This window comes from Arvicanthis niloticus, chromosome 2 (assembly GCF_011762505.2).
Source record: "Arvicanthis niloticus isolate mArvNil1 chromosome 2, mArvNil1.pat.X, whole genome shotgun sequence".
NCBI lineage: Eukaryota > Metazoa > Chordata > Mammalia > Rodentia > Muridae > Arvicanthis > Arvicanthis niloticus.
In genome coordinates this window covers 60,132,399-60,146,877 of record NC_047659.1, presented here as the reverse complement: position 1 = coordinate 60,146,877, position 14,479 = coordinate 60,132,399, and the positions used below count along the sequence as shown (strand labels likewise).

General features: G+C 36.9%; 1 protein-coding gene across 2 annotated transcripts in view; it reads left to right on the top strand.

Moving 5' to 3' along the window:
- LOC117703588 (fatty acid desaturase 2-like protein FADS2B) overlaps positions 1-14,184 on the top strand; it is a 38,123-nt gene extending 23,939 nt beyond the window's left edge. Inside the window, exons 5-13 of one of the 2 annotated variants that reach the window (XR_013108681.1) lie at positions 1,114-1,239; positions 4,139-4,199; positions 6,738-6,814; positions 6,989-7,086; positions 8,532-8,628; positions 10,169-10,248; positions 11,422-11,547; positions 12,766-13,874; positions 13,913-14,183. Coding sequence is in view for 1 of the 2 variants with exons in the window: in XM_034495320.2 (XP_034351211.1) it covers positions 1,114-1,239; positions 4,139-4,199; positions 6,738-6,814; positions 6,989-7,086; positions 8,532-8,628; positions 10,169-10,248; positions 11,422-11,547; positions 12,766-12,814 (714 nt within the window). In the remaining variant the exon portion in view is untranslated. Of the gene's footprint in view, positions 1-1,113; positions 1,240-4,138; positions 4,200-6,737; positions 6,815-6,988; positions 7,087-8,531; positions 8,629-10,168; positions 10,249-11,421; positions 11,548-12,765 lie in introns of both variants that reach the window. The other variant, XM_034495320.2, reaches the window with a different exon arrangement.
- The last annotated feature ends 295 nt before the right edge of the window (positions 14,185-14,479 follow it).

Here is a 14,479-nt window from a genome sequence, read left to right as displayed (position 1 = left end):
GCATTGATTATGAAATTCCCAAAATACAAAAAAAATGATATCATTCATTTTAAATTTTATATAGTCATACTTAAGCTGCCTACTTAGAGCTATAATATGATAATCAAAATATTATGACTCAAATCTGTGACCAACATGAAAATTAGTGAAATATTTTAACTTTATTTTTATACTGATTCTTCAAAGTAAATCTTGAAGCTTAATTTATCTAGATATATACTGTTAGTACCTTCTATATTGGACATTAATTATTAAGAGATGGTAAATATGCAATAGAATATTACTGCTATTCGTTTTTTATAAGCAATTAAAACAATTGAGAAAAAATTGGGTTTCTCAAAGAACCAATATTTTAGCGCCAGCATATATTTTCTTGAGCTATTCAGTGAACTAAATGTCACTATGTTAAGTTGGAATTGAGCTTCAAAGAGAATGAGTGGTTCACCAAACCTATGCATCAGCATTTAAAAGCTAATATATGAAAGCAGATTGAGAGGCCTCCAAATCTTTTGCTTTATTAAAACTCGCAAACTTAGAGTAAGAGAGAAAACATCAGTAACAGCTTAATCAAAGATGATTCTAGCTTGGCACCAGCTAAAATGTTTTTTATTCTCATTTATTGTTATAGGAGAACATTGAGCTGGGACATACAATAATCTGAGCAGAGTTCTCTAGAAAGAACACTTCAGATTCATGAGTCTTTGAAATATTCATTGAAGTCTCATACATAGGGCCAATTTTCCTCCAGAACTAATTAAAATCTTGGCTGTGAGGCTCCTTTATATGTCAAGTAGGACTCATTGCCCTATCTACCTTCAGAATCATTTCTTAGATTAGACTCTTACAAAAGAAGGCTAGGTAACCATTCCAGATGAGTAGATTATGCTTCCATTCTCATGAGTTCTTTTTAGCTTGCAGTGTGTTCTTGAATTAGAAAAGTATTTTTCCCAAGCTCCGATCGCCTTTTTCCTATAAGTCATCATATGGCCCAGCAGCAGCAGCAACTAGAGAAGCTAAATCTCTTATTTTCATTTTGAAGATACAGAACATTCCAACAATGAGGGATACTTGAAGGAAAAATGTATTAGCTAATGAATTTTCTCTTCCCCTCAGGGCCTGTCAACTGGTTGGTGGAATTATCGACACTTCCAGCATCATGTAAAACCAAATATCTATCCCAAAGATCCAGACATTGATGTGGGCCCGCTTTTTCTGCTTGGAGATACTCAGCCTATCAAGGTGCATTTAACTACTATCAAATTTAAGAAAATATCCCTGGAAGTGGCCCCTTATCATTGAGAGATAATCACAAAGGTTCTCAGAGCCTCTCTCCCTTTTAATGTCCAGATATAGACCTGAAGTTTGTTGTTGTTGTTGTTGTTGTTGTTTTGTATCTTTTATTTCCATTTCAGATGTTATCCCCGTTCCCCATTTTGCCCCCCCACCCAGGAATCCCCTATTCCATCCCCTCTCCTCCTGCTTCTATGAAGATGTGCCCCACCCACCATCTCCCACCTCCCCACCCTCGAATTCCCCCCTACTGGGGCATCCAGCCTTCACAGGACCAAGGATCTCCTCTCCCATCTATGCCCAACAAGGCCATCCTCCCCTACATATACAGCTGGAGCCAAGGGTCCCTCCCTATGTGCTCCCAGGCTGGTGGTTTAGACCCTGGGAGCTCTGGTTGGTTGGTATTGAGGGAGGCAGAGGCAGGAGGATCACAAGTTCGAGACCTGAAGTTTTAAGTATAAAAGAATTATAAGAGCGATGACCCTCTGACATTAAAGGTCACCCAGTGCACAGACTCCCAGAGCAAAAGACATAGTAACCTGTGTCGCCCTGCTTGAGCAGCCCCAATGACAGGTTCGCTTCTATTGCTTATCACTACCTCTAAGGCAACATAAACCATTTTGAATCAGTAGAATCAGGTAATGAGGACCAACATTAGTTTTCAAAGCAAGGTGTAGAGATGCTCACTGAGAGAAAGTAACTCATTGCATTTGGTTAAGAGTAGGCTGCAAACATCTAAATGCTGGTTAATGCAACTCATTCTAGTCTAGTTAAAAGAAATGATGTTATCTTAGTTCATGTTCATTTTGGTGTGTTTGATTTATATGAACCACATTGCCCAATGATACCTATAACCTCATGCACAATTTGAACATTCAAACAAAACTAGAGGATAGAAGTGATATGCTGAGTTTTTCAGTCATTGATTTTTCTTTAAAGTCTCAACTTGAGTCTGTCACATAAAAAAACTATATTACTAAATTTTTATAGGAAATAGAGTGTTACTTAGACAAAAGAAGCATATTGATTAAAGCAAAAGTCTATCCCTCCTCTAGAATAATAGCTCCTGAGAATCACATATTTTCAAACAGGTCTCTGTCTTCTAGAAGAACTTTAGGAAGTTAGAAAATGTGATTCCATCCTTGTTTGTTGTCTAGACCTGTCTTACACAGAACCCAAAGATTATGTAACTTTTAGAAATTTTTCTTTTCTCAACTTTAAGGGATTTATTTTCTGCCCCAAGTAGAAAACAAAGGTTCTTGCTAATATGTGTGTTAAAAATGTACCTATTACCACAAACTGATTGCTTTTGACAATAGCTCTGCAAAATCTTTGATTCCCTTGATGCTAGTGGACTTGTGATAGTGATATGTTGGTGTCTTTGGTGTCCCATTTGAAGCAGAGGAGGTTTGTCCATGAAGCAGTCTTACTCCCTCTAAATCACCTTCTAGAGAGCTGTGCTTTGTATACATGCTGCCATATCACAAATTTAGAAGCTACCTCTATAACTTCTAAAAGCTGCTTGTGGGCCCATTTACAGATACTATAGTTTAAAGCATGACTTATAGTTATTCCACCTCTGAAACTCAGTGCTGTAATTGCAGAGTGGCATTTCTTATGAGTTATGAGCTTTTCTTTTCATATTTCTTTCCTAAAAGTTTTTCTGACCCTTTTTACAAACATAATGTTCTTAACCTACATTGAATGGATCCTCTGTACCTTTTGTCTGTGTCAGAAAGATTTACTGTTCTTTAGGGTATTGCTCAATTAGTCTATCTACGATTACCAAGTCCCAGGCATCTTCTACCTCATCTCTTTTTCTTGTTTCTCACTAGTTAGGGTTTTGGAGACTTGAGAGCAATTGCAAATAGATACTATTTCATCACCATAATTTTGCATTTTATGGTAACAAAAGGAGATGTTAACAGCGTTATCTAGATAAATGAATATATCTGTACATAAAAGAGGGAAGCACAACTGAATAAAATGAGTCTAACACATACTCTGGTGTTGTAGGTGAGTCAGAGGGAGAACAGAGTGTGTGAATTATCATTCTCTCAATCTTTCAATGAATGTCAGCTACATACTAGAAAAATACAATCACCGATGCTATACCTCCTGACAAAGCAATTGCTACCATTGTGTCCTGAGCACAGATCAAGTTGACTAAGGAGAAGCCCAGCAAGTGAATCAAATTCTAGTTTTTTAATGGAATCTTATAGTTACACATCATGAATAACTATATATGATATTTATAAAAAATATCATATAAACTATCATGATGTCTTAGAAATAGTAAAGTAAAATTGAAATCCATGATGGAAATATAAAAGAAAAAAGATAGACAGACATGAGGGAGCATGTATGTCCCTTTTATCAAAAAAAAAAAAAAAAACACTTAATAAGCATCCATTAGATGAAGGAGGAGAGATAGTCCCTGATACTCAAGCCAAAGTCTAAGTACTACAGTTTTAAGAAGTGCTTAAAGGCTCCAAAGAAATACAGATTTTGAAATTAACATTGCACATGAAGAGAATACATTTCAACATTTTAAAAAACCACACAAGGAAAAATAAATTTATATTTTATTAGATAATTTTTAAAATAATAATAAACTCCATATAGTAAAAATAAAATAATCCATCTGGGCAAGAATTACCCACAGTTAAAGCACACTATTTACTCCCAAACCTGTTCTGGTTCTTCTAGTGTCTCAAGTTTGATTGGCAGATTCCTAAAATCAGACCTCTCCTTCCTTCTTCCCTCTCCCCGACAACACACACACACACACACACACACACACACACACACTGCAGAATAATGGCTCTTTTATTCTCTGTCCTTTCAGTATGGCAAGAAGAAAATAAAATACATTGACTACGAGAAGCAGCACCTGTACTTCTACATGGGTGAGTTTCGTGCAGCCACTCTTCCTGTAATCAGTAGTCAAGCTGAAGGCATGACTAGAACTGTCTCACAGAAACCAACCCATATCTGATTTGTTAGTGAGAAAATAAACAGATCTTATTTCACACTTGCTGGTGGGAATCTATGACAATGAAAAAGGCAAAGTAAATAGGCATTTGTAACAGATGTCCATCATACTAGGTATTGGGCAAAAAAGGAAAAATATACTTAAAAGAGAGTCAGAAGGCAGACTTCTAATCATATTGTCAAACATTCTTGTCTTAGAAAATCTTTACAATATTGAGATAAAAGAACTATAACATTTTTGTAGAGAGAAGAAGGATGGGAAAACATTTGCAGTGTGATACCAAAGAAAATAGACCCAAAAATCAAGAGCATTGAGAAAGTTTGTACATGGAAGAAAGTTTGTAGCTGCTATTATCAGCAAACATCTCTAACATATGCATACATATCAGATGCTTAGGTGATAGGTAAGAGGATAGATATGGTAGATTGATAGATAGATATTAGATGATAGGTATTTTGGTATAGATAGATGATTGATAGATGATAGACAGATACGTCTATACATACCCATATAAATAGGAGACAGATTAAGTTAAAAAGAGATAGATAGATAGATAGATAGATAGATAGATAGATAGATAGATAGATGGATGTAGGCAGAACAGTATATTGCCAAGCTACTAAGCAAAACCATTTAGTTCAGTAATTCTGACACCATTATTTATTTATCATCATCATCAAGCAAAATCAAACTCCCGGTGACTTCTGAACAAGTGTTCAAGTAACTCCAAAGTCTACTCATTTGAAACAGACTTGCACTTTTGGTAAACAAACCAACATCAGGGAAGGAAACAAATACCTCTTGTATACCATAGGTTGTCAACTGAAGATGTTTTTTTTAATGAGGAAACATTTGAACAAGGTCTAGAGAAATTTTTGTCTCTCAGTATGGAAGGAGATGATGGTGACCTTAAAAATCCTATAATGCATAAGAGTAGCCCATCATAATAACTAATTACCTAGCCATATAATTTAGTACTTATGAGACTGAAAAGCCAACATAGACAGCAAGTGGTCACTTGTAACACACCTGTTGAAGATGGCCACTGAATGAATTATTTGTCAGGTGGAGCTACCCATCCCAGCTCTCTCCTCCACACTGGATTCAGCTTCTATACCCTGTACCCAGCATTAGACCTTTTTTGTGACACAATTCAAAGGACAGCTGACACCAGCTTAAATCATATGTAGTTTCACATGAACACTCAAAAATGTTTTTATTACTGAACTTGACTAAGTAATGTGCCTTAATATCATGTCTCTGTAGTAATATAGTATCCCCTTAGCTTATGCGAAATGAGTATTGGTTATAAGTTCACTCCAGGCTGCCTATGTCATAAATCGTCAACAGTTTCTTGATGCCCTTTCCTTGGAATGTTGGCTGAAAACCTCTTGGGTACAAATAAGTCAGGCTCAAGTTGTTACAGAAAAACATGGCCATTTCTTTGTCAAACATGGCTAGGAAATTTTATTCGGACTAATGCAAAATGAGAGAGAAACTGCAGTACCAATTGAGCTTAACTCAGTTGAAACAAATGATGAGAGGGAGTCTTTCAAAATTCTAAAGACATATATTTAAAAGTATTGAATAGGAGAGAGAGAAAGGAGTATAACAAAGTGAAAGTATCTATGTTTGCAGACATGTGTTTATTGGTATTAGACTCTGGTACCACCAGGAAGCATGGGTCTTCTTCTTGTTCTTATTCTCCTTGTTCTTATTCTTGTTCTTGTTATTGTTCTTCTTCTCATCTTCCTCCCCCTCCTCCACCTCCTCTTCCTCTTCTTTTTCTTCTTTATAATATTTCAAAAAGAAGGCTCTCTGGTCTTTGAGTTATAGCAGATAAATCTCAAAGGAAGGGAGTAATAATTTTCAGTCATATGTAGTCTAAGGTAATTCTCTAAAAAACGTGATGGAGGCTGGTGTGCTCTTGCTTTGAGCTGCTACAGTGGATATAGGTGAAATCGTTTGTCCTGACAATTAGCAATTCTCACTGGTCAAGCTTGAGATCTAGTTGAGAACTAAGCTCAAAGGAACAAAACTAAAGTTTGGCCAGGGGAAAGGTATTTGATCAAAGAATAAGGGTCCCTCTGAAATTGTTTCTGTTCTTGGAGGTCTGTGAAATAATTAGATGGGTAGCTTGGAAATAAGTATACTGATATAATTCTTGTCATACTAATGTGTCAAAACAGAACCTACTGTGAGAAATTTAATATTCATTTTCTACTTCAGAAAACATGAACCTGGAACTGTTGGCCAAATTCTTTCTCTAGCCTCTGAGGTGTTAAAGCCCAAGATGTCATTCTGGATGTCCTCCTTGCATCCTTTCTCAAGGCCAGCACTCTGGAGAGGGCATGCAGAGGCATCAAACATCCACTAGCTTGCACTGGGGTCCACATTGCTTGCTGGCATGCACTGGGGTCCACCTTGCTCATTTGTCTTTTATCTTTTTCAGTTGCACTCCCTCTGCTCATGCCTGTCTACTTTAATTTGCAATCCATGCAAGTGATGTACCTTCGAAAGTATTGGACGGTGAGTCACTCATCCCATTTTCTAAACGTAAACCAGATAGAAAATGAGTTGAAAGTGCTTAGTGTTCTCCGGTGTAGCTTCCGTGAGTAACAGGACATCAGATTGAGACAGTGTTCAAAAAATAGAATCTGAAAGTGTGTTCAAGGCTCCTCACTGAAATGCTTATCTCTGCAGGATATTGTGTGGGTCAGCAGCTTTTACATTCGTTATTTCATCACATTTGGTCCCTTCTATGGAATTTTCGGAACGGTGTTGCTCATATATTTGGTCAAGTAAGAATATTCTCTTATTTCTATAGCCACTTTTACCAGAGCTACTTGTAATTAGCAAAATATCATGGCAATGTGGTCGATTCCCATGAAAGGCAATAGTTCAGGTAACTCCATCTAAGAACTTGTCCAGGTTCAGTTTTCCCCATGTTCTTAGCCATGTCAGTTGTTCTTTGAGGCCAGAATAAGTTAAACTGCTTAGACACCATAAACTTTTCCAAGAATCATGATAGGATAAGACAAAATTTAAGCTCTGTCATGACTAAAATTTTTTCACCAAACCAAAGTGGCTTCAAAGCACTATTTTGTATAAATAACCCTTCCCAAACTTCTTATTTGTTTATATTTCATTCAGTTGCATTGCTATACTTAACCCCTATTAGTTGTAAGGATAAACTGTGGATCAGATAATCGGTTGAGGATTGACAGTCATCGTTTTGTTTGATGTAATCCCCACACGGCCTTACAATGTAGATGGTATCATCTTCTTTCTTTTTGCTCAAGGAACTGAAGCTTGAGAGATTAAATTGCTTGCCTGAGGTGACAGAGCAAGCACAGGCGAAGACTGTTGCCAATATACAACTTGAACCCAGCTCTATCTGATGACAAACTGTCAAATACTTTACAAATGTCCTTAAAGACCCTGGGTTTTTTCCCTTATGCTGGGGAAATAAATATATCCTTTGTACCAGGCAAGCACTCAGCCCCCAATATCTTTTATGCTTGCACCAAAATTAGAGTAGATTATTTGCAGGCAATGCTCCTTTGAGTTAGGAAATGGAACAAAGCATATCATCAAAAGCTTGTATGCCAACACTAGTTAGAAATGGCACTCGGTGCTCACAGCCAACCATCAGACTGAGCTCAGGGACCCTGGTGGGGGAGCTGGAGGAAGATCTGGAGGAGTGGAGGGGGATTGCAACTACATAAGAACAATGTTGGCTGGATGGACCACCCAGTGCTCCCAGGGACTAGACTACCAACCAAAGAGTGTACAGGGAGGGATCTATGACTCCAGATACATATGTAGCCTAGGAAGGCTTTGTCTGACATAAATGGGAAGGTAGGTTCTTGGTCCTATGGAGGTTTGATGCCCAGTGTAGGGGAATGCTGGAGCTGTGGGATGGGAGTGGGTGAGTAGGCAGGGGTGAATCCTCATAGAGGCAAAGGGGAAAGTAGAGAGGGCAGGTGGGATGGGGAGGTTGTGGAAGAGTAACCAGAAAGGGGGAAAGGAGGACATCATTTGAGATGTAAATGAATGGAATTATTAATAAAAAATAATTTTAAAAGATTTTTTTTTAAAAAGACATGACACTCGAAAAGAAAATAGACAACTACTAGACTCTCGGAGTCTCTTTCATTTCCTCCAGGGTTTGGCCAGTTCAGACAGTGATTGCACCTAAAACATACTAAATGAGTTGCCACTCCCTCTTTTTATTCCTCCACAGGTTTATTGAGAGCCCCTGGATTGCTTATGTTACCCAGATGAGCCACATACCAATGAAAATGAGCAGGGAAGAGAACCACGACTGGCTCAGCACTCAGGTGATGATGGCATTCCAGAGGGACAGTCCTTCCAACCAGACTGGCCTACAACTGCTAACCTCAAATAATAATAATAACTCACCTTCATAAAACAATTTCCTGAGGACAGGCACCATGAGATGTTTTGCATGCAACTAAACAAGGTGGATGCAATGATTATTCTCACTTTACAACATGATAAAATAAAACCTACTTGTGAGAAGGTTTGGTATCTTGTATATGGTTACACAATAAATAAGTGATAGCACCAAGCATTAAACCTAAGCAGTTTGGTTATGAAGTCTAGTCTGCAAAGTAAAATTAGTTCTCTAAAATCCAGAAGCCAAATATGAGCTACTGGTTGGTTGTATATATAAAAGTTTACTGGGCCATGGTCATGTTTGTTTATTCATATATTATCCATGGCCACTTTGATGCTATAACAAAATTTAATGTTGATGACAAAATTAAAAGATTTACTATTGAAACTATAACCCACTCCTTTATTGAATACAAAGTGATTATGCCAGAAACTATATACATACAAATAATAAAAAAAGCTTTAGTGAATTATATTTATATATTTCTTTATATATGGACACATATATTTAACAACAGTAATCAAAGGGAAAGGCTATCATTTTGAGAATAGAGCAGGGCATGAAAGGTTGAAGGAGGGCACTTGGGGAGGACTGAAGGAAGGAAAGGGGAGGGGGAAAGTGATGTAATTCTACGTATTTAAAAACAATAGCCTGAAGAAAAGGTTTATTATCTGGGAATTTATAGAAAGTGTGTTTTGGCTTTCTATTCTAATCACTAAATATAACAAAGTCTTTGAAGTGAATCTAAGACTTAAAATTATAGGATGAGTTGCACCCTAGCAATCAGAGGGCCCTCACCTTTTAGAGTCAAGAAGAAGAGTTCTCAGGTGTTTGGCCTGTGAGCTATTTCCATATATTTCAGTTTTCACTCATCATTTCTTTAGTCATTGGATTCCATGCTTTCCACATACTCATTGGATATACATTTCTCTTTATGTGAATTGTTTCTCAATACCCTTGACCTTTTTATGTGAGTATTAATATTTTTTAGATAACATCTTGTAAAGTAGGGCTTTTAAAACATTGCCCATAATATATGTTATAAACATTTTCCTATTTGGTTCTTAACCCTGTAATTTTACTGAAGAAAGATATCATTAATACTTTATTATGTCATGTCACTCAGAAGCCCTTAGTTTCTACACTAACCATACACTTTCCAGAACAATCCTAAAAACCCATCTGCATCAATCAAACTCCTTATTCATGACAGTCTTCTGTGTCTGAGGAATGATTGTGGAATTTTCTCCTTCACCCTTGACATCAATTCCTTTATATGTACTTCTTAGCAAAAATATATTAGTATATTTTCTTGAAGGCTGGAACTGTGTCTATGTAAATTTAGCTACCAAAAAATAAAAAGTAAACAATAATAAGCATGTGTTTATAGATTTACATAAAATAGCATTTTCTTTGACACTTAGGCTCACTTACAGCTAATGCAAGCTTTTTCTTTACAGATTGTGGCCACCTGTAATATTGAACAGTCCTTTTTCAATGACTGGTTCACTGGACATTTGAACTTCCAAATTGAACACCAGTGAGTGATGCAAATGCTCTATTTTAGAACAATAGCTGACCCTTAATACCATCCAATATCACACAACCATTCAATTAAGAGTCTCAGAGAGTTAAAAAGTTTAACCGGGGTTCTTTAAAGACTGATGCCCATCGGTGCCAATGGTTGGGATAGTGGGTGAGAAGGAGCATCTAACTGTTGTGGAAAGTGAAGTAGAATCATAGAAATGGACCAGTTACTTAGTTACCATATATTCTGAGTTTTAAGAATAGGTGATGTCTATGGTGAGGTTCAGGAGGTATTTGGAGTGTGAGTTCATGTGCCCATGCATATTTTGTTTGTTAAGGAAACCTAAGAAAAAATTAGAGTACTTGAATAACCAAGTTTTGTTGAAATTTAAGTGCAATTTAACGTAACTATCAGGTTAGGTCCAAAGTCATAAAATAACCAGTAAGAAAACTTACTGGTCAATGAAATGGAAAATACAATAAAAAATAAAAATAAAAAATGGCAACATTTGGACATCTGATCTCCCCAGAATGCTTACAAGATGCTTTTCATGTTTCCTTCTGAGAACATCTAGGAGTCAGAGAACAAAAGAGCTCTTATGGTCTTAATGCTGTTTTTTCAATCTTTATTCTTTGTCATTGCTTGAACACCCTAGCAAAAGAAGAATCATGAGTTATATATTATTAAGGACAATATTCAGGTCAAAAAAAAAATTACTGGACTGCTACGTGCCAAACCTTGGATAAAAGAGTTCTTCCCTTAAAATCCAATCTGAGGACTCCAATTTAAGTGTCACAGCTAGACCTGAGTAAATACTTAGCTGTTTGCAGTATGTTTTAGATGGGAAGAACAGAAGAGAGGCAAGAATGAAGGAAACATGACCCGCTGTCTTAAGTAATTCATTATGTTAGCTAATCCATATTTTCATTTAACCTGACCAAAAATATGCATATTAAGTGGCTAGTATTCTCTTAGAATTTCCCAAACACTTGCCATCCACATGGCTTATAGAGATATTAAAAGAGAAGAGGTCTGGGGTAAGAGATTTGGCTTACTAGAAGGCTTATACAAGGTCAAGTCAGGGTGTACATTTCTGGTACTATTTTATTTAGAAATCAAAAAAAAAAAAACTCCTTCTGGATTTCTCTTTAGGTTTAAGTCTCACATCTGCTGTTTGTTTTTTAGCCTCTTTCCCACAATGCCACGCCATAATTACCACAAAGTGGCACCTCTGGTGAAGTCACTGTGTGCCAAGCATGGATTGCAGTATATAAATAAACCCATATTGAAGGCATTTGGAGATATTGTCAGGTAATAACACAACTTACCTTTGCTCATAGCTCTCATTTCCCTTTCTTCTCAGTTTCTAAACTTTCCAGCAGCTTGTGAATATTTCATCTAACAACCATTTGTTAAGAAACTCAAGTATCAACAATAATAAAGGCACACAAATATTTACCATTTACCTACTTGACTTTATGATATTTCTTAGTAGAAATACTCTGGTGTCCTCCATAGTTAAAATTTCCTGAAATCATAGCTATGTAAGATTTGTCTTTCTATTTATTCCCCATAGACCTCTGGACATGCTTTAGAATTTAACATGGTAGGAAAGACCATCAAATCTTTTAATCCATTGTGGAAATCATCAATATGTAGAGGGTTGTAAAGCAAGAATCAGTCAGGGTAATTAGCCATGTGTAGTTAATCTAACAACAAATATATATGCATGCACATGCATTTTCCTGCAGGACATGGTACTGGACAAATTTTAAACCACTGGTCTGAGATTAATAATGTTCTTTAAAAAAAAAAAAAGTCTGGGGATTATGGTGAAGGCCACCATGGCTATACCTGATCTCATATGGCTCCTTCAGACTCTCCACATTCTTCTTAATGTAAAGATCTGGTCTACCTTCACTTGCTGAAAATCCCCTGAACCTGAGCATCTTACCCCTTTGCCACTTTTTCTCATCCTTCAAAATGACCACACCCCATTTCACCTTCTCAATCCTCAATCATTCTCTAAGGTTCAGTGCAATTTTTCCCTTATGTCAGCATTCACTCATCTCAAGACTAAATCTATCCTTATCACAGTCCTTATCACAACCTTGATTAAACAGCTTGCTGAGTAAACAATTATTTAATGCTTATCTTTGAAGTAATTTCTATCTCTTTTGATGTTACATTCCTAAATCCTAAGAATACATCTTCAACATTATAAAATAAGGTAGGCAGTCTTCTGAATTTTGAAGATGAAGATCATTTTGAAGGATGAGAAAAAGTATATGGTATAGAAGAGAATAAAATGAAAATTAAACTCAAGCCTTCTTCCTGAAAGAAAGGCAAATTTATCTGCTAAAAACAATTCAATGCATTTGATTCCCTTCCCTGGTTCACATACAGTGACATTTAACAAATATAACTAGAAACTATATTGTCTTAAAATAAGCAGTAAATTTGGTAAATGTTTCGTGGAGAATCCCTTTGCAGAGTTTCACTTTCTGACAATTTTGTTTTCTTCTCCAGGTCCTTGAAGAAGTCTGCTGCCCTCTGGATGGATGCTTACTATGAATGATGCAGAGACTTGCAATTATTAGTATCTCTGAAGAGGGTGGTGGCTGTGCATGTGCTTTTCTCTGATTAACTGAGGATTATCTGGCAAAAGCAGCATAGATGATTGTCCCAGGAATGTGAATCCCAAGAAGACATATTAACCTCTCCCTGAAGGTCTTCTCTGTAACTGAGAGGAAGAAGAAACAGAAAGGTGACTTCTGTCAGAATAACAAATGGAAGACAGTAGCTCACTGTTTCTACTTTTTCATTAGTATCTTGGACTTAGTTGCAATAGGCCTCAGTGAAATTGTTTCTGTGTGAGGTATAATATGATGTGGACAGAAGTAGAAGTGAGAAAAGTAAAGATCTCTGACATAGCCCATTGGAAGTCAGTGTAGTTGTTCTTAGAAGAGAATTGTTTATTTAAGACATTCCTGCTGAAGTATAAATTTTTGCTTAATTCCTTTCAAATAGGTGAACTTCAAATTTTGATTATAATTAACATTAAAATACCTTCAAATGCTTGTCTTCACTTTGCACTTGCAGTATTGTAAATAAAACATGTGTGTTATTAATGTACATATGCATGTGTTTCTATACATAGAAACTAGAATTTCTATACTCTCCTAAAAGAGTTCCCCAAATCCAATTCCAATAGCAACTTATGAAGATCTGCTAAATGATGTTTCTGTTTGACTGAAGAATAGTGTCCCTTGAGTACAGAATTGGGTTTCCTACTCCTTACATAGCAGAGCAAAAGTCCCCAGATATTCTTACTGAATTCTACCTGAATGAAGAAAAGAGTTCCTTTTTCTATAATGAAAAACATGGGCTATATCAAGTCTTCTTTTCAGGTTTAGTAGCAAATTTAGCTGGTCTTAGCCATTTTCTCTTTCATGAGTAAATTTCTCAGTTGATCTCTGTGGGGAGCCAACAGAAGATGGCTATCATCCGTGCAGCCATCTTGAGCCAGATACCCTGACAAGAGACTTGATTACAACAGCCTACAACAGCTGAACACACTCTGATAACATCTTGTTTTATATACCCAAGATCTTCCCTTGGGTGTGTGAGACTTAAAGGTGTGATTTAGAGCTGAGACTTAAGGGCGTGACTTAAGGTGTGATTTAGAGATAAGACCTAAGGGTGTGACTTAAGGGTGTGACTTAGATGTGTGGCTTAGAAGTGAGACATATAAAAGGCTAGAGGCAGACAGAAGAAATGATTATTAAGTATTAGACACTTAGAGTAGGCACTTGAGACTGAGACAGGCAACTAGGATTAGACACTTGTACTTGGTTGAGACTTGAGACTAGAACTTGGAACTTGGAACTTGGAGGCACTAGGGACTAGGAACTAGGGACTAGGAACTCAAGACTTGGGACTTGGACTAGGAAGAGAGACTGAAGAATAAACGTGATTGAAGCACACTCTGTCTGGTCTCCATTCCTCCCGTGCATCCTCCCTCTCTCTCTTGCTGAACCCTGACCCGCTGACTGGAGCAGCTTGGGGCAGTGCTGGCTCTAACAATTTAGCCCCCAAGGCTTTTGGCAGTGCAGGTTCCAACATTGACCAAGTGGTCCGTGACATTTTGGCCCCCAAGTGTGGGGCAGAGCAGTCCACAACAGATCTCTATTTCTATTATTTTTGTTTGGTCTTGGTTCCATTCCATATTTTTAGAAATGTA